Genomic DNA, 24,810 nt, shown 5'->3' with positions numbered 1-24,810 from the left:
AGATTATCAGAATGTGATATCAGTAACATACATGGATTTGGAAAAAATAGTGCTGCTACATGTTCCTTCAAAATAAATGTCAAACAACTACCAAGACAGAAAAAAAAGTAGGCACTTTTCAGCAAGTCACTCCTAGTTTGTCCAGATTTGGGAGGAACAAGTCAATTCGGGGTACATCAGAACAAGTTGTGCCAAGTTCTCAGACTCTTTGCATTTGGGTTATTGGGATTCAAACATGAATGAGTTGATGGGTTACTCAATTGTCATGGATAATGTTTACTGGATCATTAGTGTGAACACTGTCTATTAGACGGACATGAAAGGAGGAGTACTGCAAGATTGATACTGGTTCAAACAAAAATCTTCATGTAATAGGTGCTGGTGATCTGAAATCACAATGAAAGGATTCCATATTATTTCCTGTAGTTCTCACAGTGGATATGATGAGTGATTTGAAATGAGCTAGCAGCCCTGAAAAGTGTGGGTACATGAAAAAGGGTTGAATTATGTCAGGTGGAGAATACTTGCAGTGATGACCACACTAGTAGAAGTTCAGGACAAGTGAAATACTTTACGATTCGTCCATGTGTCTGCCAGAGTCGATACTATCCTGGGCATCTTGATACTTTCATATGCCCGAAGAATTGCAGGAATTTGCTCTCTGCTTGATATTTTCCATGAGCAGTCTGCCTAAAACAGCTGCATTTTCAATCTTTAATTTTGATAATTTGAACAACATTATTTGCTTGTATGGAAAACATGATACTTACTGCCATTGCAGCAGCTTGAGCACAATATGGCTGTATGACCCTGAGATTCAGATCTACATCCAGAGGAGTGGCAAACTTACCAAAATTGGGTGGCATGCATCTCCAACCAGCACATGATTGTCACAATGTCTCCAGCACTTCAATGGAGGGCATACCCTGATATTTGTCTGCATAACAAATGTTATCAGTTTTGATAGCTTCTGGATGCTACTTTACCGCAATCAACATCTGAAATCAGAGGGAGGATGTGCATTACCAAGGTTCCCAGTTCTTGATGAATGTCTGAATAGTTTGCAGAGCTTCTTTTTCCTGATTTTGTGAAATGTGTTTCTTTCAGATGATGATAACAATATTATATTCTTTTCCTCCACTCTATACACTCAGTAAATGATATACCCTCTAGGAATAGACAGACAAATCTCACAATGCAATAAGATACAATGCATCCATTAGGGCCAAGCCAACAGTGGACTTGGGGCATTTCGACCAAAAATCTTAATGCTGGGTCATTTTTAGCGCTTCCACCGGTACAGTGGATCTGTATGCAATGTTGCCAGTTTCCTTAAGCACACTGTGGGGGAAAAGAGTCTTGCAGATTGTGTTGTTTATTCCATCAGCAGCAACAATGACATGTGCTTTGATGGTTCGGCCAGATAATAGAGTAACAGAAGGCTCCATAGGATCAATGGAAGTGACTGCACTCTCAAGAATGAACTCTGCATATGGAGATGCAAGCTCAACAAGAAGTTGAAGAAGGTCCTGCCTCTGAAAGCATATGAGAACAGAGTTGCTATAGATAGACAATTGAAGTTCAATTGCATCTGCAAAACATGTATTTTCGGCTAACCATCCGAGAGCAGCTGAGAGCGCTTCCCAGCAGCCAAAGCACCGAAAGCAAGTTGAAAATCTTGCTTTCGGTGCTTTCAATGCGGGAGAGCGCTCCAGGTTTTGCAGATGAAATAGACATGAATATGCATATAAGGTGCTCCATAAATTTTCTCCATGCTGTTAAAAGGAGTGGTTGCCAATGTTTCACCTGTGGAATCTGATGATGGCGTGTGTATAATGTAGGACAATTAGACCTCTCATACAACGAAAGAATATCAAATGTTGAGGAATAACACCCATTTGTTTGAGCTGGTTAACTAAACCCCAACGGATGAACAAACGCGCCATGTCTAGTGCAAAGGATTCAGATTCCTGTTGATCAACATTTGAAGCAGAAATACTTGGTTCAATTTGGATACCAGCACCAAGATCAGTAATCTTGGATGCTTTTTCAATTAGAATAACTCTATGACCAGCTCTGCCTGGACAGAAGGCAGCAGCCAAACCAGCAAGTCCCGCACCCACAATGATAATGTGGAGTGATAATACTGCTTTCTTTGGTTCCGTGTAGCTCTTAGTAGTGTTCAAATCCAAGAAAAATACTTTAAATTTGCAAATATTTCATGAGGAGAACTTGCTTACAGATTTGGGAGTTTGATGAGTTTAAGGATCATACATTCAGCTACAGTAAACTTTTAAACATAAATGTTCACAATGCCAGACACAAGCTTCCCCTAATATAGTATAAGGTAGTAAATATATTCACTGTCTAACTATTACAAACCAACAGGAAAATCGGAATTCTCTTGGTTGAATTCAAAATTGACAGTTCAGCAACATTCACTAACATTGATGGATAATGCAATAATTTCTGAAACACATCAGTGTATTCCATCATTTAACCAAAGGCAAGCAGGGTTCAAGTCCGATATCATGCAAGTAATGACCTACCAGGAACTAGGATGGATAATGGGTTGTCAATTACTTCACAGATCAATCATGATACAGGCCCATGGTGTTGTTGCACCAGTATATATTGATGAATGTCAACCACATGGTGCCTTTCAAGGGTTCTTCTGATGATTTTGCAGCTTGCAACTTGCTGTTCCTTTCGAAAGATTGCTCTGATGATCAAGAGATGAAGCTGATGGAGCAAGTGTGAGTCCCAGAAGAATTGGCAATGGCAGTGTGACAGTTATCTGATTCAAACCTGGAGTTCACTGATACCTGATCTTCTTCATCTGATTTCTGTTGTAATTCTTTGAAGCTTTGTGTGGATACGTGACACATGGGTGTTGACTTCACCACCCAAACGGCATCGGAGAATGCATCTCTCCACATATAGTAATTCTCACATGGAGGTAATTTGGAGTTGTATCTCTGCAACCACATGATGAGGAGGCATAGCATGCGCAGCATTGGCAGGTACATAGGTGATCTAAATTTTCCTTTTTCACTTGCTGGAAATAGTATATCTGTCACGAAGCGGCAGAGGCGGAGTGACTAACGGAGCGGGAAAGCGGAGCGACTAAGCAGAACGGCGAGGCGGAGCAACTGAACAAGGCAACAAGGCGGAGCGACTAAGCAGAACGGCGGCAGACTGGTCCCAGATAATGACAGTGATATATTGAGTATCGTAGTCATAGGTAATAGTAAGTAAGCACATACCTGGTCCCAGATAATGACAGAGAGGTCAAGATAAGGGACCAGGCTGTGGAGGGTTGGCTATATATACATAATCCGGTCTGCGAGAAACAACGATGTAATACTGTACAGTTTAGGAACAAGGAAGGTGGCGGAAGCCAGTAGAAGGAGAAGATGGGTCAGGTGGATCAGTAATCGATGGATCAGTAATCGATGGGGGTTTGACAGTGATGGGATGATGTATCGTACAAGTAAAGGCGTCGAGACGGTGAGAAAAGGAAAATGATAGGGGCTGCGTACTTTATGACAATATCTATTCATTCTAGCACCTTGTGCCTGAACCTGCTGAATCCAGTGTGGTTTACACCCTCTGTAGATTCTTGAGCATTCCAGTCAATATGATTCCAGTCTCAAGTGTCCAGAATTTTGCATAATTGCATCCAATATCCTTTCCTGTACATCACTGCCTATATGATCACTTTCTCATTAGAATTCCTCCTTAGTGGCTTCATAGTGTTTCCATGTTCAAAGCGCTGAATATCCACAGTGAGCTCCAACTGCTAGGTGTTAAGATCATTTACACCGTGGAACCATGCCAGAGGCCACAAGGTGTCTAAGAGCGGAAGGTCGAGTGGGACAGTAGTGAAGTTATTGACAACACCGCCGCTACGCCGCTAGTCCCCAGAGATCGAGAGTGTAGAAAAGAGGAGCCAGTAGCAGCCAAGTCAGAACGGCGGTATCGCCGATGATGAGGAGCGAACCAAAGAACTTATAAGTCCTAAGGTTAGAGTAGAGAGTACTTCAAGGCAATGAGCCTGAAGACTTAGAGGAGAACTAAGTCGAGAAGGGAATCTAAGTCGATAATTAAACTGAGGAACTATAGTAGCATACAGGCAGTATTTATATCTACGGATCGGCGCATCGGTGTGGAGCGCTAGACTAACTACTAGGAGTTATACGTGTAGTACCTGCAGGGTAGAGTAAAAGACAATAAGGAGAGACTAGAGTGAAAGGGTATGTGTAGCGAGAAAGAACAATAAGAATGAGATTACAATAAAAGGTAGATCTTCGGAATACCGAGCGGCGGAATGGAGCACCGAGGCATGGACTTGACACTAGGTGGTCAAAGGACATTCCCCTTGAAGGGAGGATTATACAGGTCACATAGGAGTAACACTTGAAAATTCACACCCAATTTCACTAAGACACTACAAAATAAATTTCTAACAGTTCGAGGTCAGATGCTCAGGCTGGACACATCATCATACCCCGTGAAACCTGCGATCACAGTATCCAGTCAAAACTCTCCTGGAACTTCCCGTGCTGCAGATTGCCTTTGTAATTTTGGAGCACTCTGACATCGCCAAACCTTTTCTGCTTTTTTTCTATTGTTATTGCTGTTATTTTAATGTTATGATTATATCATTCAATCAGGTGGAAATCATCACCAAGCTCTAGTTGATTGATTTCTACAAGTTCCGAGAGATTTTGATATGCTCAAACCAGTTCATGACTCGCCGGATTTACATCATCTGCTGAAATTGAAAACACCATCAAATCACCTTCATACCAGCATCATTTAGTCACAATATCCTGTGTAATAGTTCCCAATGGTATTATTACCTGATGAGCCTTTAAAAAGACTTGTCAATTTGGCTCCACACTGGATATCCCATCTCAAGAACATCCGCAACATGTCTTCCACAATCCGATCTCTCCTGGATATTCTAACTTCTAATGTCAATGTCCTTGAACAAACATGCACCAGCAATGGTACACATATCCCGGACCTACAGGCTCCTTTTCATCCCACCTCAGAAGACTTCCGCACTGACCCTCGTGCTGCAGAGGCTTCCAGTCTCATAGTAGCAGCTGCACACCAACTTGCTGCGATTTTGACTCCTCCTCCTGTATCCTTGGAGGTGTAAGTGATATCTACACACTTCCCTAATTCACAGCTGTATAACTAATTCATCTAGCATTTCAAATCTGCTGCATTGCGTGTATGTCTTGAATCCAATGTCACGGAAATTCTCCGAGAAGCAGGAACAAAGGTGAGTTGTGTTTCTGGTGTTATCGTTTAGAATTAATAAGATACAAAGGGTGCTCATGTTGAAGATATTGCCAGACTCAATGGTCAAGACCCGCGAAAACTGGGTATGTATGATGCAGGACTAACCGAATTTTAATCCATCTGATTTGTTTGATTGCAGGACAATTTTTGAGGATTCTTGCTTTACACCACATATACCGTGAAATTACGCCTGAAGTTTTCACAAACACCCGCATATCAAGTATGTTAGACACTCTCAAGCCAAGCCAAGAGGTTCAGGCAGAGTCAGTCATTACAGCTAGACATAACTAGTATAGCATTCACAATGAGGTTTAATCTTCAGCCCCGAACACAAGCATGATAATACTCCGGGTCTTGCTGCTCTGGCATCTCATCAGTGCGTCTTCTTTTGATCGGAGACAGGAGCTGTGCATTCATTCACGTTATAATAGCTTGGATGAGGCATTCAAAGCCTCGGCTTATGCATGGGAGGCTTGTTCTGAACCATCGACTGCTCATTCCGGGGCTCCCACAGCATCTGCATTTGCAAAAGCAGTGGGCGATGGAGAAACATTGTGGCAATATTATAGCAAGCCTCAGCAAAGATTCCGTGAAATCCGATTTGGTATTGGTATGAAGGGAATTGATGCTCTGCAACCTCCGGATGCTGTTCTCAAAGGTGCAACCTCACTGCCAAGATCTTACAACCCTAGTGCTAATGAAAGCTCAAGCATATAACTGGAAGGACCTACCTAGTGGATCCCTGGTTGTGGATGTTGGGGGTGGGATTGGTAGTGTGGCACAAAATATTGCAAAAAGTTTTCCTGAGCTTTACTTCGTCATTCAAGATCTTCTGGGACCAATTGAGGATGGCAAAAAGGTAAGTTGAATCATTCTCCCTATTAATGGTCACCAGGACTGAACCAATATCAGTGGTGGAGTAAAAATATGCCCGAGGCTTTGAGTACAGGACGAATTTGTCTTGAGGGTAGCTATACTTCTCCCATTCAAAGTCTTGTTTTGGTTACTGAGCTCTCCTTTACCAAGCTCATGATTTCTTTACACCACAATCCCAGAAAAATGCAGCAGTATTCATGATCAAGCAAATCCTCCATGACTGGTCAGATGAATACTGTGTAAAAATATTGCTAAATCTTCGTCAAGCAGCGACTCCTAGCACTGTGCTCCTTATCCTTGAAAGTATCATGCCTTATGCATGTCATGATCCTGCAGGTGATGAAGAGAACAGCATTATAGGTGCTGTCCCTAATGAAGCTCCGGCTCCTCTGCTGGCCAACTATGGAGCTATGAATGAAATGGGGTATCTTTCAGATATTGATGTATGTTACTTGCTTAGTCACAATGAAGCAAATTATTGATATACTTAACAGATGTGCCTCTTATTCAACTCCCAAGAACGTACGATTCACCACTTTGATCGCCTGCTCCGGAGCACTGGTTGGAAGCTTACAATTGTAAACCGTCAGCCTGGTGACAGCACCTACATGCAATCCATGGAAGCTGTTCCTTTCTAATCATTGGTCAAATATTTCTTCCATACTGATTTTGCTAGAGATCAAAACTTATAAAATTATATTGCTGTTTGAGCCACTTGTTCCCTTATTGGTCAATACTGAGATGTATCATAGAGGCACTGGACAGAACAGACAGGGAGAAAACAAGGTTGCCATGCCAATGCAGTTCATTCACAATCACAGACTGAATTTAGACAAAGTAAACAGGCAAGAAAGAAAAAATAAATAACACATTCTTTTATGTATATGTCATTATTTTCATCCAAGAAAGGAAACAGTCTGATCGACGTTAGCGGAGTTCAGTTGAGGATCTTAATCATCGTGGTCAGTGTCGGTTGTCAACAGAGGGTCAAATAACATGGATGCCAATTGTTAACTTGTACAGTGGTGCCTTCACCAGTCAATGACTACATCAATGGCATGTTTAAAATTATAAGCATCATCTTCGAGTGCGGTGATTTGACAAAGAAGAGGACATCTCTTCAAGTCATTATAAGTTTGTCCAGTTCATCTTCACATTGAGAAAGAGTCATCTCCAAGAAGAGGAATTTTCAGATAACTTTCCATGCCTCTACATCAACAGGCACGTTGACAGCACTATGTATCAATCAGGTTAGATTGAAAAAACAGTTTGATTTTTATAAAAACATGCCCCGGTATATGACTTACCATTGTCGAAACCATAATCATTCAGGGGCAGCAAAGGATTTACAAGTTCCCCCAAGTTTTCAGGCACCTTATTGACTTCCATTACATTGTCCGGTAAAGTGTTTGCAACGGGGAAATCCTCAGTCATCAATTAAATCACCATCAATGACATCTGGGGGTTGAGACACAGGTGGAACAAACAGATTTTTGGGAGGGTGTGTTGGTGTTCCATTGCCTTGTTGGAAGTAGGCCCCATTCTGTATTAGGTACCCTAAAGGACAATCTTCTTCAAAAGCTTCCCACTCATCAACTATATTGAGAAAATATCTTGCATTTGGCTCTAATCAACTGCAAAACCTGTATTTTCGGCTAAACAGCCGAAAGCAGCTCAGAACACTTCCTGGCAGCAAAAGCACCCAGAGCAGGCTTTGACTTCTGCTCTGGGTTCTTTTCTTGCTGGAGAGCCCTCTCCAGCCAGTATCTTGCTCTGACCAGTACCCAGGCCCTACAGATGATGGATCTAGAGTTAGAGGAAGCAGAACCCACAAAGGAAGATCAGGAGGAGGAAGACAAAGCAACATTGAAGGAGGAGGAAGATGGGAATTTGCCATGGAAGGCATCTCAGGATGGGGTAAATACATAACAGGTGCTGCTGAGCATGGTGGAAATTGCTGGCTCAGTGAAAAAGAAAGTGTAAGAACAATGTGTGTTGGACCAGGAAAAGTGGAAGCAGGAGGTGGAGGAGAAGCAGGAGCAGGAGGTGGAGAGGGAGCAGGAGAAAAGGGAGATGAGGGAGCTAATGGTTGGATCTTCCGCCTCTTATGAGGAGGTGATTGAGATGATTGATGTATATGATTGTGTGATCGGAGGGGAACACTTTCTAGTGCTTGTTGAGCTCGTTCATTATCATCAGCCTCCTCATCATCATTGTTTCCCCAATCCAGTTGTTCTTCCCCCTCATTCAAAATCCACAGCGGCCATTGTACCTGAGGTGGTGAGGATAAATAAGTCACTCATAGTTATTAACTAGAAGTTCCGACCATTTCTTAACGTCTCCTCAGAGCTCCCGCCGGCTATTGGTGAACTATAGGGAATTTATTAGCATAGGTACAAGGAGGAGAACTTAAGCATGATGGGCGGTAAGTACTACTTGAAATTGTCAAAGGACAATCCTCACCTTCTTTGAAACAATGGGTTGTTGCCAGAAAGCGCAATATACGTGTTAATTTCCATGCATTAAGGCCTGCGGCCCGGGCGTACGAAGCTAATTCTGATGCTGGTGGCCCTCCTGATTTGTCGAGTAGGAAGTCTGCGATTTTAGCCTTGGTTACAACAAGCAAGCAGGCAGGTTCATTGTGCTAGGCAAGAGTAGCTTCAATGAGTAGCTATATCAGGAGAAAGTTATGCCCAGTCCATGCCTACCTCCGATACCTCCAATGATTTCTGCATTCAAATCCAATTATCCCTGTGACACACACATTGATCATGATAGAGCCTGGAGGAGCAATGCTAGAGCAAAGTTGTGCACAGGCTGCTTTGATGATCTGAATAACTCTAGTCATTCGCCCAGGTGTGTCTTTGAGGTGCTGGAAAGGACCTGGTTCGAGTGTGTCGAGAGACGGTACGGCGTGTCCGACTGCGGCGTATTCGATGATAACATCGTTGACGGCGTTGTTGATTAGATCAGTGAGAGCTGTAATATGGGTGTTCTCGTGTTCTTCGACATAGCGCAGGACCTAGCAAGCAAGGTGATAAATTTCACACGTTGTGCATCCTCTGTTCTTCGATGTGATGTTCGAATGTTTTGCTCCGTGTTTATCCTTGGTGCTCTAAAAGACTTCTTATGAACAACAAAGAAAAATCAGAAGGAAGATCCAGTACAGGTGAGTCCCGTGTCCTGTATCAACCCATCGAATTCTTGAGCAAAAACTTCCAGATCAGTACGCACGCTATACATATGTAACTCAGTGATGAGAACCGTCATCCTCCCCTGTCAACTAGACCATGTTTTTCTCGCGGAAAGTCATAACGGAAAACGACCTGGTCGATCTTCATGGAAAAGTAGCGCTGGTAACTGGCGGAAAGTGAGCCTTAGTTTGACTCTCTGTATGCTCTGCTCATTCAATGGAATGGTTTGGTTTAGCACTGGAATTGGCTATGCTACAATTGAATTCCTAGCGCAGAAAGGCGCCAAGGTTTATATGGCCTCACGAAGCAAGGAGAAAGCGCAGAAAGCTATCGAGGAAATTAGGGCCGAGCTGCAGAACGGTGGTGGAGAAGGGGAGAGCAAAGGGAGCGTTCATTGGTTCAAGCTTGAGCTTTCGGATCCGCGTTCAGTGAAGGAAGCTGCAACGGAGTTTCTTGCAAAGGAAGAAAGGCTGGACATACTCGGTAATATTGGGCATCTTTCGAAAAGCCAGCTATTCTCAATCCATTTCTGTCCCAGTGAACAACGCCTCTCAGTAAGTTTTTGGCGTTTGATGGCAGCCGCCCGGATACTGAGTACGAATAGTGCTTCATTTGGCCCATACAAGCTTAACGAATATGGGCTATTGGATATCATGGTCGTCAAGTATGCCTCCAATTGCTTTTTCACTCGAACCTTTTCGGTATTGATGTATCTTCGGGCGACCTACAGTCACATCAGCCACTTTGTTCTCACCGAAACTCTGCTTCCGCTCCTTAAACGTACTGCGTCTCTCGAGGATTCAGATGTCCGTATTGTCAACGTACGATCCCGTTACTCGTTCTTGTCTCCTACGGTTAATCTTATATTGAATCTTGCAGGTATCCTCTCTCGCTCACACCCGTGTAAAACCGGATTCGTTCATTGGAAAGGAGAGCTTGAATAGACAATATGGTGATTCCGTGTTCGGCTATCTTGATACCTATGGTGCGTCTCCCCCTTCATCTCCTTTCCCGAACTTCTTCCAAACTCCTTCCCACCCAGGAAACACCAAACTCGCAAACATCCTTCACCTGAAACACCTGCAAACCCGTCTCAACACCGAATCAGCACGTATAACCTGCCTCGCCGTCCACCCAGGCGCTGTAAGAACCGTAGGCGCAACTGGCTTCCTCAACTCCTTCCCGTTCTTCGGATGGTTCCTCAAAACCTTCCTTGGCCCGCTCTTTTTCGTATCGTGGAAACAGGGAGCGATGACTTCGGCGTTCGCAGCTGCTGGGAAGGAGATTGCTATTTCTAGACAAAGCACAGATGAGGCCGAGAGGAAGAAGTATGAGGGTGCGTATCTGACGCCTATAGCGAATATATCGGAGCCGTCGGTGTATGCGAAGGACGAGCGGCTACAGCGGGAGTTGTATGAGACGACGATGGAAGTTTTGCGGGAGATGGAGGTTGTGTCGTAGTTCATCAGCGTTCTTGGGACCTTCCAATTGGTACTGTCCATTTGTCCGTCAATGTTAACGCGTTCAATGTCAATGATGTGTTAACGAACCTTCAAGTTGGCATCCAGTTCACTACGAACAATTCCCATTCACATCCCTTCCAACTTCAAACCAGTTCGCGAAAGCCGCTGATATCGAAACTGAAACAACACGTCCCCTTGGAACGAGCCTAAGGCCATTTCTGTACAAGTCGTAGTCCTTCTATACATATCTTCATAGTTTCTCTCAAATAGGACACCCCCCCCCCTCCGGACTATGCCGACAAATTCAGGTTATATGCTTCTTCGCGGCCACTTTGTCGTCTGATGTCAATCTATCCCACTCAACGAGCGTTATTTCGTGCTCTGCCCTAGTGCCAGTGGCATCTTTGGAACTCAACGGTATCGCTCCTTACCCTCAACACTCTTACGTACCTTTTTAAAACTTGTTTCTAGGAGGTTCAGAAGGACTTGACGAGGTACTAGAAGTGCATAATACAGAGGAATATAGGCAGGATATGAGTCGGCGATGATAGGCGATGATTAGGTCGGGGCGCCGGGACTAGTGGATGGATAATATTCATAATGTCAGGATCATGCCATCAGAAAGGTCAGGCTATACGGTCTTATACGGTTACGTCTGGTTACGTTGAGAGCGATTTCGACTCAAGAAAAAAATCTCATTCAGTGAATCTCGCGGACCTGCTCCAACAGTTTTGAAAATTGAAACTTCTCGAAACCTCCTGAAACTGTAAGAAAATCAAGGGCAGGTTTGACATTTCACAGTTTTTAGTGTCAATGACGGATGATTGCACAAGTCCAACAAGGTCCAACAGAATCAACTTTCGTCTTGTCTGGACAGGAAGACTTTCCAAAGCTCGAACGGTCTGGTAAATAACCTTCTCTGTCTTTGCTTGCTTTGAAACTTGAAGGGGTTTCCTAACTCAAGGGATGTCCAACGGATATATCGGAAATCTGAAAATGACGAATCTGGCAAAGGAGGCAAATAAAGCTCACACCGTTACATTCCATCGGCGACAGGATATATGACCTACGCTCTCCTATGTATGTGTGCTCTTGAACATCTGCCCCTATCCTATCCCATCCTATCCTATTTACCCACTCTCGGGGAAATATAGCGAGGTGAGGACAGTTTTTTAGCGCACTGAATAACTATAGACTATTGATCATGAAAACCACGAGAACATACCAGGAGGTACCCACGATAGGCTCCCTCTGATTCCGTTAATTTAGAATCGAATATTTCATGTAATTCCTGCAGATCTCGGATGCAACAGGTGCATATGGTTCCGAAGGAAGATCTGTTTGGATCTGGGTCAACAAGGGTTGCGGCTGGTTGCGGAGCGTTACGGACTATCACGGTCAAGCAGAGTGCAGCTAAGAGATCCGAAGGAATGAGACTCAGGATGAGGATGAGACAAAGACGACGGGGTAGGGACAGTGGTAGGACCTAGTAGGACAGGATAGGACAGAACTAGGCGCGAATCTGAGAACCCCCCAGATATGCCATAAACAACTGCGTTCGGACTACAGTTCAAGCTGTACAGTGTATTCATCGAGTTCCTGGGATGTTCCTGGTTGGCAAAGAATTTTCGGTTCTTGGAGGGGAAGGCAAAAGAAAGAAAAAAAAGGTGAGTCAAAAGATGCTCGATAACTCGATAGGCAGAGTCCGATAAATAACGCATAACTTGGCAAGATCTCGTTTGTTTCGCATTCCTATCTTACACCTCGTCCCCTCAGCTGTACTCGATTCTACTTTTCGCTTCAAAAAAAAACCTGTCCGTCTCCAGTGCAGAGAACTTTCGTTAGAAATGGCTTTCCCAAGGGTTCCCCTCGTTGAGGTACGTCTGTCTTTCGTAAAGCAACATCTCGATCACATTTTCTTGTGGGTATCGCCTTTTGCTCATCGTCTTGTCTGTAGATCTGTTGTTTCTTCTTCATCAGTTCCTTTGTATTTACTCTCTGGATGATCAGTCCGATACTCCTCCGCCCACTTATCCGTGACGCAAATGGGTCCCGCATCCCTCCCGGTCCCACCACCCGCTACCTATTCCTCAAAAAATATCCTGAACGCGCACTCCAAACCTGGGCCGCGAAATACGGACCTCTATTCTCCATCTGGATGGGGTCTCAGCTGTTTGTCGTGATCTCCGACCCGCACGTCGCGAGGGATCTGCTGGTAACGAACGGCGCTATTTTTTCCTCCCGAAAAAGGTATTTTATCAAAAGCCGGACGATCCTTCATGGGAAAGCGATTACCGCTTCGGAGTATGGTGAAACTTGGTGAGTCCTTATTAATTTTTAATCAACCTTATTGTGAGACTGCCGTTGTTGGGATTGGGAAGGAGACACCACCGGAAATTGGTCACTCAGGTGGTTACGCCCAAAGCGATCGAGGGATACATCGACAGCCTCAATTACGAAGCGCACATAATGATACGCACGATGAAAGATGATGGGCAATTCGGCAAAGTGCCTCTCAGTCCTCAACACTACGTAGGCCGTTTCGCGTTAAAGTGAGGGTCCCACAAATCGTAGCAGATTCCCATGAAACCTGACTTCCCCCCTAACTAGCAATATGCTCCTCATCTCGTTCGGGATCCGAACTGCGAATATCGAAGACCCGTTGATATCCCGAGCGCTCGAGCTTGCGATGGAGTTTAACGATTTGACGGGTACGTGTATTGTAAAATCATTTGTGTTCGATATATAGTTTTCATAATGTTGTCTCATTAGGTGTTTGGTCCAACCCCGTCGACTTTTTTGAGCCTTTACAATGGCTTCCATCTACCTTGCACAAGCGAGGTCTTAAACTTCAACAGGATCTCATCGACGTGTACGGTAGCATGATTCTGCGGTTAAAGGACAGACTTGACGCAGGAGAGTATGTTCCCGAGTGTTTCGTCAAGACTCTGATCCAGGATCAGAAGAAGGAGAGACTGGACTGGGACGATTTATGTATGCTTTCCGCGGTTTTCACACTTGGTGGTGTGCATTCTGTGCGTAATACCGCGCTTGGATTTGCGGTAGCTCTGACCGTTCCTCATTGTTCTTTTAGATATCTGGCATCATCCAATGGTTCCTCGCACTCATACCGTCCCATCCTGAAGTCGCTCTGAGAGCTCAAGAGGAATTGGATCGGGTAGTAGGACGAGATAGACTACCTACGGCAGAAGATGAAGCGAATCTTCCCTACGTACGAGCGATCATAAAAGAGGTGAGAAAAGACACTTCGAGGGTGTACCCCGTTTTATGTAGTATTGCTAAATCCTTGTTTCACCTAGGTACAACGTGTACACGCACCATTCTGGATGGCCACGCCGCATTGCACTACAGAGGACTTTACTTACAACGGACAATACATCCCCAAAGGTACTGCTGTCGTTCTAAACTGCTACACTCTCCATCACAACTCGGCGAGATATGAAGACCCGTAAGTCCCCCTTCTTCCCATTTCGGACGCAGCGTCTTGACTGTGACTGTGGTTTACCTCTTAAAGCTGGTCATTCAACCCTGATCGATATGTGGAAGACGAGTTGAGCTGCGCAGAGTCCGCGAAACTACCGAATGTGATGAACCGTGATCATTGGACTTTCGGAGCTGGGTACGTCCTTCCCTTCCTCATGTACAAGCTTTCACTAAATTACCTGCTTCGGCCTTAGGCGACGAATTTGCCCCGGGATACATGTAGCAGAGCGGGAGCTCTGGCTCGCTATTTCTCAATTACTCTGGTCATTCAACTTCCACTCCCTGCCAGAGGAACCGATCTCTCTCGAAGAATACGAAGGGAATTCAGGAAGAACGCCAGTTTCGTTTAGATTAAGGTTCGAGCCTCGAGATGTGCATTTGGAGTCGGCTCTCAAAGACCAACACGAGATGTCCTATTGGACCCTCTGATCTTTGATGAGCTTTTACTGTTTTATTGCTTAGTTGCTTACTTATGAGTATATATTTGGGCTCTTTAACTTATGTAGACTCTCATCGATCTCATCTCTTAGTCTATTTACCAAAAAATGTTGGTCAAGGAGTGAGAACAAACCCTCAGCTTCGAAGCGTGTTCAAAGTGAGTTTTACGTGGCAACGTAAAACGGTCGAGGTATTTCAGGACTTTCCGAAGCTCGGACCCAGAGCTCAGTGGCATGCAAAGATCCACCATTGCGCATTTGAGTATTGCTCGTTGGCATCGGAGAGGAAGACGTCTATGTAGTACGAGAAGCCCACAAGCATGGTGAATTGAAGGCCAGGTTTCCGAAATTCGTGTAGTACTTTTAACAACAATGTAACAACGTAACAACAATTATATGTATAATTTAATTATACAAACACTTGAACACTTCCACCAAGACCCCTACCTAACGTTCACCGACCACCAAGGTCTCTAACGCCCACCAACCCCCCCAAACCCTAAGGCTCGCTATTCGATTTAGAATACGCAAGCCCATCATCCCCTTCCTCCACGTCTTTCGCGATGTTCACTTGAATATGGCGCATCGGCATGCTCCCGACGGTGTGCATCGCCCCGTTGCTGGAGATATTCCTGCTCGCGGCGCTGCGGATGCTCTGGAACTTGATGCGGATGGTTATAGCATTGAACGTTATACCCTGGGGGAAGAGATGACACCATCAACACAAAACCGTCACGATATCGAGCAAAGTTTTTTTTTCCGACTTACCACGATCGAGGCTACGCTCTCCAGTAAAATATACTGCGCGTTGATATCCGAACAATATAAAGCCAACAGGACGATCTCAATGATCAGCTGCAGCGCCGCTGACTCGACGAGGATTCTCAGGATTGGAAGCAGTCGGCTGTTGTTGTGGCCAGTGGCGAAGCGCGATGATTGACGGTGGGTCGACCAGATGCGGTATCCCATGAGGGAGGTGGTGATGATGTTGAGCACGACAGCGAGGGTGTAGAAGATCTTGATCCAGACGGTGAGGCTAGATGCGAATACGGTGTCGGTTGGGGATACTTTGCTGTATAGCCCGCACACCATGTATCCGGCGACTAGGGAAGGGGGGTTTCAGAAGGGAGAGCAAGTTTATGGGATGGGTATGACACATACCGGTGTTAACTATTAGTAACGTCGAGGGGAAAAGGATGATCTTCCAATTGTGGCCCCAGAGTACCCAGCAGCGGTATATCTAAATGAGGAGGGGTACGATAAGGATGTGTTACGAGAAGTGAGATCGAAGGGACAACTAACAGCTGCAGCACTACCGAGAATCTCTTGCGTAGCATAAAGTGTGTCCTTGAGGATGTGATGCCAGGGTACCAAATTCCCGATATACGCCACTGCACCACCGGGAGCGAGAGCGTAGTCGACGTATCCCTCGACCATCCGGTATGCGTTCATTATCAGATGCCAAGTTGCGATGAAGAACATGAGGGACGAGATCCCGATCATAACCTATGATAAAAAAGAAAGAAAAAAGCAGGCTTCGTTCATTAGAGAGTCCCGCACGGTCTCAAGTTCACAACTCACGTTACCGTGTCGATCACCGTGTTGGGTTCCGCTGACATTTGAAAAGTGGATGTAGAGGGTGGTACAGTAGATCGCGACGAAGAATCCTGTTTTTTGGTGAGGAGATAGATGAAGTAAGCAACGATTTCTTTTTTTTCAGGTGAAGGGGGTCGATCATGAACACGAACCATAGACTATAGCCTGGAAAAGTAAAGGAGAGTCAGATAAATTTTTATACTTTCACGATTCACAAAAAAAATGAAAATGACATGCCTCGACGTAGGGAGCTATAAGGAACGTCTTTGCGAGGGAGAGTTGACCCATGATCTCGAAAGTCTCTACTAGCAATCTATGTATAGAGTATCAGGGAGGGGAGTCAAGTGGAGAGGGGGTCACAAGAAGAAAGAATAAGAGAGGGATTGAAGGCTGGTAATACGAACCCTCTGGATCTCTCTCTCTCTTATTATAATTTGTAATCGCGACACTCTCTTGTGTCTTCCAACAACCGCCCCGAAAATATCGTAACGACGACCTAGACGACGATCATGAAGCTAAAACCCTACCCTGCAGGCTCTTTTAGCGGTTGACTTGGGACCCCTCAATATATGATATTGCTTTCTGACATCTTCTGATGATTTGATAGTGTTTTTCGTTTTTGTTTTTTGTTACATAGCAGACCTTCGCGGTGAGGCGCGATGTCTGTCCTCAGGCCTTTGTGCATGAGGATCAGATATCAAGTGTTTGAACTCAAGTTCTTCGGGTGGATACTTTCCTCCTCCCCCGACGGCGGGGGTCACTAAGCGTGACCAATTAAATTGGGTATCGACGTATCGCCTCGTATCGCATGGGTTTTGGTATCCACCTGTCTCCGTAAGTACAGTACATACTTACTTCTGAGATTCACGAAGGGGGTACAGTTAGCTTTTACAGTGTACATATATCACTTGTCAACTTTTGCTCACCTCAATCGCGAATGGGCGTGCCTACCGGTTTACGTTCACATGCGATGGTGACTGCCAAACCCAAATGATTGATTATCGATGATGATGACAAACATAAAAAATTGTGTAGCCAAGCTACCAGTTTTTTTATCGTGACAGTAGGAATATCCGGCGGTGAGACATGGGGCCCGGGGGAGAGAATCGACACTAATCAGTAGGGTCGATAATACGCGAAAAGCGAGGCAGAAAGGGCAGAAAGGGGAAGTTGGTGGCAGGTTGGTGGTAAGTAGACTCGGATTATTCGGACAGATCTTGGGCGTATATGATGAGCCGGAAATGGCTAAATGGAAAGAAGTTTTATATTTTAGCTTGAAAACGCGTTCCTTTCCCTCAAAACTAGACCTACTAAACTGAAACCAATGGCATCGATGAAGACAAAGCTGACTACGCTTCTCGGTGAGTTCTAACAAAGTGGTAGATAGACGGGAGTTGAGACTTGATACAGGTACGAAGATACCGATTGTATCAGCGCCGATGTATTATGCATCGACACCTGAAATGGCAGCTGCAGCAACTGGCGCAGGTGCATTCGGGTTCATCGCAGCAGGTGTGTAAAGTAAGAGTACCGTAAAGAAGTACACGTGTTCATCTTCGGACAACACACACAGGATTCACACCGTCAACGACTCTGATCAAAGAAATCCAAGCGGTGCGTTCAATCCTCAACACACCCCCAGAATCCCCGGTTCCCATGGGCGTAGGACTCCTCGGGTGGATCCTGGATATGACCGAAGAATCCGACGATCCACGGATCCCAGCTGTCCTCGCTGAACGTCCTCAAGCCATCTGGTTCGCGTTTGGCGTTGATCTGGGGAAATACGTGAAAAAGGTAAGAGCATACGATGAGAACAGGGATCACAAGACGATTATATTTGTCATCGTGAATAACATCGACGAGGCCAAACGCGCTGTGGAGGAGTGGAAAGTCGATGTCCTTGTTGTCCAAGGTACGTTGTGCTGGCGGACTTTACACGCTTTCTAACACAGGGTATATAATAGGGAACGAAGCAGGTGGACACGGACGAGGCGATGCACCTTTTCTACAAACTCTTCTCCCGTCAGTTTTAACCGCAATCCCCGATTCCGCATCTCGCCCCGTCGTCCTAGCTGCGGGCGGTATCTCTACCGGAACTCAAATAGCCTCCTTCCTCACAAAACACGGCGCAGACGGCGTCGTCATTGGTTCCCGCTTGCTCTGTACCCCAGAATGTATGTATCCCGACCAAACGAAAGAGGTTCTCCTCAACTCCAAACTATCGTGCACCATCCGAAGTACTGTCTTTGACGAGGTTAACCGAACTGCGATGTGGCCTGAGGGTATCGACGGGAGAGCCATTGTTAACGATATTGTCCAGGATCAGAAGGAGGGGTTGTCGTTGGACGAGCGGCTCAAAAGGCATGATCAGAGTAAAGCCAATGGTGACTCTGGCAGACTTGTTATCTGGGCTGGGGATGCCGTTGCCTCCATAAACGATAAAGAGAGCACCCAGGTACGAGCGAGACTTTTCGTACTCATTTACGCTCTAATGTTTGTCACAGAGCATCATCCAAAAACTCTACCAAGAAGCCGTCGCTGTGATGGCTGAAAAGTGAAGTCACATCTACATAAATTTAGCTACCCAATAGTAGGAAGAATGCACATTTAACAGACCCGATGGATACGCAATATCCGGCGAGAAGACATTTGTTGAAATGTCTCTGGTTGAGCTCAGAGTGGAGATAGTCCCAGAGAGAGTGAAGATATGAGTGTCGATTCCTTTCCCTCCACTCAGCGAAAAATTCGTCTCTTAAGTGATCCAAGGTCATATTCATCATTTATTTAAAATCATTCCACCTGATATTCCATGCTTCAGTCGTTCCTCTGTCGTCTTCTTTCCTTCCCCTCCTTTCCTCATCTACCCTTCCTTTCCTCATCTTCCAGTCATCCACTATCCACATATACAGTACATCTTAACCTTACACATTGAAAACCAGAATCAGAATCCCCACTCCTCCCCTCCCCACACTCCCCCTCCTCACCCCCTTTCCTCACAAAATACGGACATGAGCACCTCCCTTTATATGAGATTCCCCTTCTTCTCCCCTCCCTCGCCACACTCCCCCCCACTGTTTACCCCCTTCCTTTCCACATAGAATGCGGAAATGAACACCTCCCTTCACTCAAATCTTGTCATGTGGTGTAGTGTGGTGTCATGGCCATTGGCGTGTTCCCAAAGTTCGTTCTATCCCAAAGGTTTGAACCTTCTTGCTTCTTTGGATTGTATATACTTAGGGTTAACCCTCAGTCCATGACTGACTCTGCCATCATCCTCACCACCACAGTCGGACAGTCACACTACACTACACCCATCGGCATCACTCATCTCATCTCGATACCCCTTGAGTTATTGATACACTGATACACTTCAACTTGTACACTGGGATGGGAATCAAGACCGTTCGTTAGAACAATTGTCCGGAGGATACGCCTAGGACTTAGGAGGGTGGATCAAGGCGATTCGGATTATATATTGAGGCGGCTTATGGGAAATTGGGCAGTTGTGCATGAACAGTGTGTCTAATGCTGTGCCTCTGGGGTCTGTGCATACATAGAATCACTGGGATAATGATTCACTAATCATGTCTGTGCTATCGAATTCAGAATTCATTGAAGGTATGTATCATCACATCTCCGAGTCCCCTCTCCCTTTCAATACACCTGATACTCATGAGCCTAACAATCCTTCCCAGCAAACGAAATAACGAACACTCTCTCGCCCCCCTCATCCTCTTCCCCCTCCTCGTCATTGAAGCTCAATATTGTAAAATTGTAGACCATCAATGTTCAGAAGAGGGACTCAGGTGGTCAGCGTCAATCTTCGTATACGGGTCTTGATCCGAACGCTTTTTGCGGTTTTTGAGAAGGTGGTTGGTTTAAAGAAAGGTAAATAACTATCACTCATTCATTGATCAAAAGGAAGTACCTAGATTTATCACCCCAGATGATAGTAGTAGATGGTGATGGTGATGGTGACGGCTAGTGGTGGTGGGGAAGGAAGGGGAACTTGGGAGAGGAGTGGAACTTGGAGTAGTGAAATCAGACAGTAAACTTCAACTTATCATTCGTTCAATTCGTACTAATCATTTTCCCCTCAGGCTTTATCTCATGAATGAGCAAATATTCCCGTGGAATCCTTGCCCGCCTGAACTATTACCCAGACAGACCACATCGTTTCCCCCCGGCCCCGTTTCTCCGCGAGGCCGTCTACTACACTTCCCCATCCCAATCCCAAACGGTAAACCCAAAATTACATCGGACGGGGGACATTACTACCGCTTAGCCCAATATTCAGCCTGAGCCACTCATACCACTTTTTCTTGAGGCTGACTATGTTTCAAATTCAAATGGTACATTGATATCTTTTATTTCATGTCAAACAAACAACACACTTTGTACAATTTGGCATGATCTATCTATCTGTCCATCTGTCCATATTTCCTTATGTTTACATTAACTCCAAATTTCATAGTCGGCTTGTGTATGTGTCAAATGGGACATGCCAGAACCTTAAATCAGCAAATGATGACAATTCATCAATGGGTGTCACAAATGGTTTCTTGTCCATGATCTACAGGCGAGTGTTGTCCCGGTGTTGTCAAATCTTTCTTGAATTCCAAAAGTCAAATGAATAACACACCTCATATGCAGGCCACCCAATGACAATCACATACACATTCTCAACTCCCTCGCCCTCTATCGAGTCAGTCACATTCTCTCCAATCATGGCTGTATGTCCATGTTCATCCAAAACTTCACAAACCCTGCCAATGGCCCTCTTCAACACCTTTCTCGGTACTCCCTTTTTAGGCGACGCAAGCACAAACTCAGTGAGTTTTGCTCGAAAAGTCAATGTGGGGATCGTGGTTGACTCCTGAACACCCAGCGTGAACTACAGCAAATCGTCATTCGCTTCTTTTTCTACTGACAACCAAAGATTCCTAAAGCCTCTACTTACCAAGTGCGAAGTAATCTCACCAAGAGCAACTTCCTTCAGAAGCCTCATAGTCATATCAGAGGCATCGCTGTTCTGGTATTTATCATAGTCTCCCTGGGAGTGCCATGCTATCATGCCAAAATTATCACAAATTCATCAATATTGAATTCATCCAACAAGTTGAAACTTCTGATCAAAGAACTAGTACAGTACTCTACTGAGGAAACGGAAATCGAAACATACCAGTGATGAGGTATCCTGCTCTTACTCCTTCCCAGCCAGGTTCCTCCTGTACACCCCAATATGCACTTGGAGAAAATGTGAGTACCACTAAGGCTTTTGAAAGGTGAATGCCACTCAAATGAAATTTCCCCTTACTTTGTATTCCCTGTTGTTAACACCGTTGCTCGTAACAGACCCCGCATGAATAGGGCCCCGTTCTTGATGAAAGCATCCGAGGCAGCGAAGTAACAGAGCTGGATATGCGTGGTGGGCATCCTGCTACCCCGATAGAACTGAACAACGAAGAACCAAACAGAATTTACGGATGATTTACTTCTCGGATCTCTGGAAAGGAAGAGGTCTGAGGGGTAAGGAGAGGAGGGAGATGAGACTCTGTTTTGGCTGTAAGTAACGACGGCTTAAATCTTCTGTTATCTAGCGAAGGGACCCGGAGTCAGTCTCGGCGTCTCGATACGGATTATGTATATACTCAAGTCGGACCGCACTTGTATATTCAGAGAGAACACATCCCTACTTGATTACAGCAATGACCGCATTACTCCACCGTTGGATCCTTACTAACAAGAAAGATGAAATGACACTTGTGTGCTTCTTGGAAGATTTTTCATTCACTCTCCCGCACGTACAAGGATCAAATCATGAACGAATCAGGAACAAATGATACTTCGCCGGGGTATATGAGAACTTACTGGTACTTCAGCATGCAAGAGTATGCATGGGATATACATAATTTTATACAACCAAACTCCGAAGATGGCTCGATGATCACTTGAATTCCACACTAGGACTGCATCATATCGCGTTAGAAAAGAAAAGCTAATTCTACGGAGGTGGTCTTAGGCAGCTTGGCTATAGATAAGGTTTTTGACATGGGTGAAAAGAACAAGGATTGAACGCGTACATATTCAACACTTGGTTCATTCACTGAGTAATACTAATACGGGTCCAGTTACATTGTGTGTAACCCCTATACTATTGCTCTTAGTAAAGAAAGTTCCTGCAATCGGAGATTGTAACAGCATTGTTTGGGGGCTCGGGGAGTGAGCTCTTGAAGAATCCACGACCTGGAATCGGAGAAGTATAGCCCGGGGCTTTGGTCTGAGCGAGGCAGTTGATGATGATGCATTGGTAACTGAGAAGACTTATACCTACTGAATAACTGTCCGACTTTTCCCTTCGCCGGGTGGTATTTCGCTCTTCTTTATCTTGCTTTTTCCCCTGTTCACATACAAACACGGCTAAGTTAAGCTTTCGCACGTGTAAAGCTTAGGGAGCCCGACAATTTCCTTAAGTCCCAGGTCCGAGTCCGCAGTGACAGTCATACTATCTTGTATCTTTCTTTAGTATGTACTCTGAAATCATACTCGGTAATTCGAAAGAATATAGGATTCAGAAACCAGGCCTGGTCAATCATTACAATAATCGTACTATAACCTCTCCGTCTCATGGCATGATTGTTGAAGGAGAATTGTCATTAGGTTAGGATGTACGTTCATTAATGTCTGTTTTTTTGAATGTTTCAGATCTGTTTCAGACCAATTATCCACGCATTCGATATATATAGTCTTCTGGAGGCAGTTTGTATTCTTGCATCTCCTACATAGCCAATAGGAGCCAATAGGTCCCACACCGTCGTCTCAACCTTCCAGGGTCATCACACATCCTCACCTTCGCCAGTGCTCAACAGTGATCGCAGCTCACCTAAGCCATCCGCAATATTAGCGCAGCAAATATCCCGTTACAGGAAATCCCAATCGCTGGGGCTTGTCCCAGTTCCTTTGCAAACGATATGCTGCAGTTCCTCCCATTTAATCAGATTTATTCACCTTCGAATGGTCGTTGAAAATACAAACAATCGGGAGCAGTTATCGGTTTCCACTGTCAAGCTACGCTGCACTCCTCTGGAAAAGTAATATGCGCCGCGTACCTAGACGTGTGGTGTACAGCCTGGTTGTTAAATACATCACAAGGATGGTCAAGGGTCTGTCAGGGTCTGTAGCGTACAACTGCTGGATGATGAACAAAGTTACAAAGACACCACAACATCGAGACTCGGATGGTCCGCCGACGTATAATATATAGTGCCGCGTTTTGCACCTTCAGATTCCCCAAAAAGAGCTGGTCTCTCTCTCACCTCAAATCTATTTTCGTTTGTGGTACCTTCCCGTATCCCTTTCACAGTCCTGAATCTCACGAGCGCTCTTACCACAATGGTCCACTCTCAATCTTTGCTCGCAGCTCTAGTCGCTATTGCAGTCACTTCGTTTGCCCTTGCTATCCCTATCCAGGGTGCTGCTGGAGTATTCTCTACGCAGGAAAATGCAGCAAGCACTCCTGGAGTGCCAAGGACGAACTTCATCCCTCCGCCAGCACCTATCAATTCAGTCTATAGACGCAGTGTTATCGTTGGTGAGGAGGCTGAGGATATCGATATCGATTCCGGAGAAGAGCCTTACTGGGTATGTCGCATTTCATTTTTCCTGGTCTCCGACATTGAGCAAATTTTTTCTCAAGCACCAAGAACATGATGATTTCCGCTATAATGTCAGTGCCGTTGCGATGTTTCATTGGTCAAGTCCTCAATAATTTTTCTTAGCATTATCACCACGACGACAAAATTATTCCTGCCCATGTCAAAGTCCTTCCTGAGCAGCTAGGTTCCCCCCACCCGGTAAGCTCCTATTCCCTTCATTCAGCATCCTGTCAAGTTCCTTCATTTGTTATTCATCCTCACTTGCAGGTGGAGGAAGAAGTCAGATTGAGCCTTGATATCAGCGAATCTCCTCTCAGAGAGTTGTCGAGGAGGGCGGGTAACAGTGTTGGTGACAAGGAGTTGTCCGAAGCAGGAGAACTGACTTACAAAGACACCAAAGGGTTTGATCATACCATAAAGTTGGTTGGGGTGCAAAAACTGAATCCAGCCGGGCAACAAGCTTTGAAGGAGTTCATTACGTCGGAATGTACGAGTTCCGGGGGTGCCCTGCCTGAAGAGAAGATCTCAAGGGTATATAATCAGCTCACTATACTACTTCGTGAGCAAAGTAGGCAAAGTGCGCCTTGACAATGCCGTGCCATCATCCCAAGCGCTGCCCAGCACTGTCAGGCAGTCACACCAGGCAATATGTACACGTTTGCCGATAATTTAGACCAAAGTCGTACTTAATTTGGTAGCAGTAGGTAGCAGTATGCAGCGGCATAAAAAAGCAATACATACTGCGCGGTATACCCAGCGCGTACCTCTG

At 45.1% G+C, this 24,810-nt stretch overlaps 8 protein-coding genes across 8 annotated transcripts; 5 read left to right on the top strand and 3 right to left on the bottom strand.

The window, feature by feature from the left end:
* Positions 1 to 4,936: 4,936 nt before the first annotated feature.
* Positions 4,937 to 6,852, top strand: C8R40DRAFT_1251891 (S-adenosyl-L-methionine-dependent methyltransferase; the record flags this gene model as incomplete). Its single annotated transcript, XM_046233709.1, has 10 exons — positions 4,937 to 5,164; positions 5,222 to 5,296; positions 5,345 to 5,399; positions 5,456 to 5,579; positions 5,639 to 5,692; positions 5,748 to 5,974; positions 6,027 to 6,175; positions 6,229 to 6,283; positions 6,343 to 6,635; positions 6,687 to 6,852. 10 exons carry the CDS (start codon positions 4,937 to 4,939, stop codon positions 6,828 to 6,830), a joined length of 1,404 nt encoding a protein of 467 aa, XP_046086090.1. The 3' UTR covers positions 6,831 to 6,852.
* A 771-nt stretch (positions 6,853 to 7,623) lies between these two features.
* On the bottom strand, positions 7,624 to 8,715 carry C8R40DRAFT_239808 (uncharacterized protein). Its single transcript, XM_046234456.1, has 3 exons — positions 8,656 to 8,715; positions 8,519 to 8,600; positions 7,624 to 8,464 (listed from the first exon to the last, which is right to left on the bottom strand). Exons 2-3 carry the CDS (start codon positions 8,519 to 8,521, stop codon positions 7,823 to 7,825), a joined length of 645 nt encoding a protein of 214 aa, XP_046086089.1. The 5' UTR covers positions 8,522 to 8,600; positions 8,656 to 8,715; the 3' UTR covers positions 7,624 to 7,822.
* Positions 8,716 to 9,318: 603 nt separating this feature from the next.
* C8R40DRAFT_239368 (uncharacterized protein) lies at positions 9,319 to 10,938 on the top strand. Its single transcript, XM_046234455.1, has 8 exons — positions 9,319 to 9,361; positions 9,415 to 9,562; positions 9,622 to 9,869; positions 9,925 to 9,940; positions 9,991 to 10,050; positions 10,117 to 10,207; positions 10,266 to 10,371; positions 10,429 to 10,938. Exons 2-8 carry the CDS (start codon positions 9,483 to 9,485, stop codon positions 10,845 to 10,847), a joined length of 1,020 nt encoding a protein of 339 aa, XP_046086088.1. The 5' UTR covers positions 9,319 to 9,361; positions 9,415 to 9,482; the 3' UTR covers positions 10,848 to 10,938.
* A 1,758-nt stretch (positions 10,939 to 12,696) lies between these two features.
* On the top strand, positions 12,697 to 14,782 carry C8R40DRAFT_1171096 (cytochrome P450; the record flags this gene model as incomplete). The annotated part of the gene is made up of 9 exons (XM_046231647.1): positions 12,697 to 12,726; positions 12,807 to 13,168; positions 13,231 to 13,401; positions 13,460 to 13,560; positions 13,622 to 13,884; positions 13,944 to 14,102; positions 14,170 to 14,318; positions 14,385 to 14,489; positions 14,548 to 14,782. 9 exons carry the CDS (start codon positions 12,697 to 12,699, stop codon positions 14,780 to 14,782), a joined length of 1,575 nt encoding a protein of 524 aa, XP_046086087.1.
* A 507-nt stretch (positions 14,783 to 15,289) lies between these two features.
* C8R40DRAFT_1046470 (uncharacterized protein) lies at positions 15,290 to 16,293 on the bottom strand (the record flags this gene model as incomplete). The annotated part of the gene is made up of 4 exons (XM_046224366.1): positions 15,290 to 15,487; positions 15,559 to 15,893; positions 15,952 to 16,030; positions 16,093 to 16,293. The coding sequence occupies 4 exons, from the start codon at positions 16,291 to 16,293 to the stop codon at positions 15,290 to 15,292; spliced, it is 813 nt and encodes a 270-aa protein (XP_046086086.1).
* A 1,417-nt stretch (positions 16,294 to 17,710) lies between these two features.
* C8R40DRAFT_1160964 (2-nitropropane dioxygenase) lies at positions 17,711 to 18,944 on the top strand (the record flags this gene model as incomplete). Its single annotated transcript, XM_046230077.1, has 5 exons — positions 17,711 to 17,747; positions 17,797 to 17,898; positions 17,960 to 18,298; positions 18,351 to 18,841; positions 18,891 to 18,944. 5 exons carry the CDS (start codon positions 17,711 to 17,713, stop codon positions 18,942 to 18,944), a joined length of 1,023 nt encoding a protein of 340 aa, XP_046086085.1.
* A 1,467-nt stretch (positions 18,945 to 20,411) lies between these two features.
* C8R40DRAFT_1106585 (uncharacterized protein) lies at positions 20,412 to 21,059 on the top strand. Its single transcript, XM_046228169.1, has 3 exons — positions 20,412 to 20,738; positions 20,861 to 20,959; positions 21,029 to 21,059. Exon 1 carries the CDS (start codon positions 20,497 to 20,499, stop codon positions 20,686 to 20,688), a length of 192 nt encoding a protein of 63 aa, XP_046086084.1. The 5' UTR covers positions 20,412 to 20,496; the 3' UTR covers positions 20,689 to 20,738; positions 20,861 to 20,959; positions 21,029 to 21,059.
* On the bottom strand, positions 20,412 to 22,048 carry C8R40DRAFT_1106582 (uncharacterized protein). Its single transcript, XM_046228168.1, has 6 exons — positions 21,882 to 22,048; positions 21,704 to 21,826; positions 21,569 to 21,633; positions 21,347 to 21,453; positions 21,029 to 21,280; positions 20,412 to 20,959 (listed from the first exon to the last, which is right to left on the bottom strand). Exons 2-6 carry the CDS (start codon positions 21,820 to 21,822, stop codon positions 20,855 to 20,857), a joined length of 648 nt encoding a protein of 215 aa, XP_046086083.1. The 5' UTR covers positions 21,823 to 21,826; positions 21,882 to 22,048; the 3' UTR covers positions 20,412 to 20,854.
* Positions 22,049 to 24,810: the final 2,762 nt, after the last annotated feature.

Source organism: Lentinula edodes, assembly GCF_021015755.1.
Source record: "Lentinula edodes strain Le(Bin) 0899 ss11 chromosome Unknown C8R40scaffold_19, whole genome shotgun sequence".
In the NCBI taxonomy this organism is placed as follows: domain Eukaryota; kingdom Fungi; phylum Basidiomycota; class Agaricomycetes; order Agaricales; family Omphalotaceae; genus Lentinula; species Lentinula edodes.
Note: the sequence above shows the minus strand (reverse complement) of the source record. Positions and strands in the feature narration are given on the sequence as shown.

Bases quoted from the DNA above. Each gene is read 5' to 3' on its own strand.
- C8R40DRAFT_1106585 (XM_046228169.1), top strand. From the start codon at position 20,497: ATGAATGAGCAAATATTCCCGTGGAATCCTTGCCCGCCTGAACTATTA.
- C8R40DRAFT_239368 (XM_046234455.1), top strand. From the start codon at position 9,483: ATGTTTTTCTCGCGGAAAGTCATAACGGAAAACGACCTGGTCGATCTT. The intron at 10,208-10,265 runs GTACGATCCCGT...TGAATCTTGCAG, and splicing joins CAGATGTCCGTATTGTCAAC to GTATCCTCTCTCGCTCACAC. The intron at 10,372-10,428 runs GTGCGTCTCCCC...CTTCCCACCCAG, and splicing joins CGGCTATCTTGATACCTATG to GAAACACCAAACTCGCAAAC.
- C8R40DRAFT_1106582 (XM_046228168.1), bottom strand. From the start codon at position 21,822: ATGCCCACCACGCATATCCAGCTCTGTTACTTCGCTGCCTCGGATGCT. The intron at 21,454-21,568 runs GTATGTTTCGAT...TTGGCATGATAG, and splicing joins AGCAGGATACCTCATCACTG to CATGGCACTCCCAGGGAGAC. The intron at 20,960-21,028 runs GTGTGTTATTCA...ACTCGCCTGTAG, and splicing joins TTGGGTGGCCTGCATATGAG to ATCATGGACAAGAAACCATT.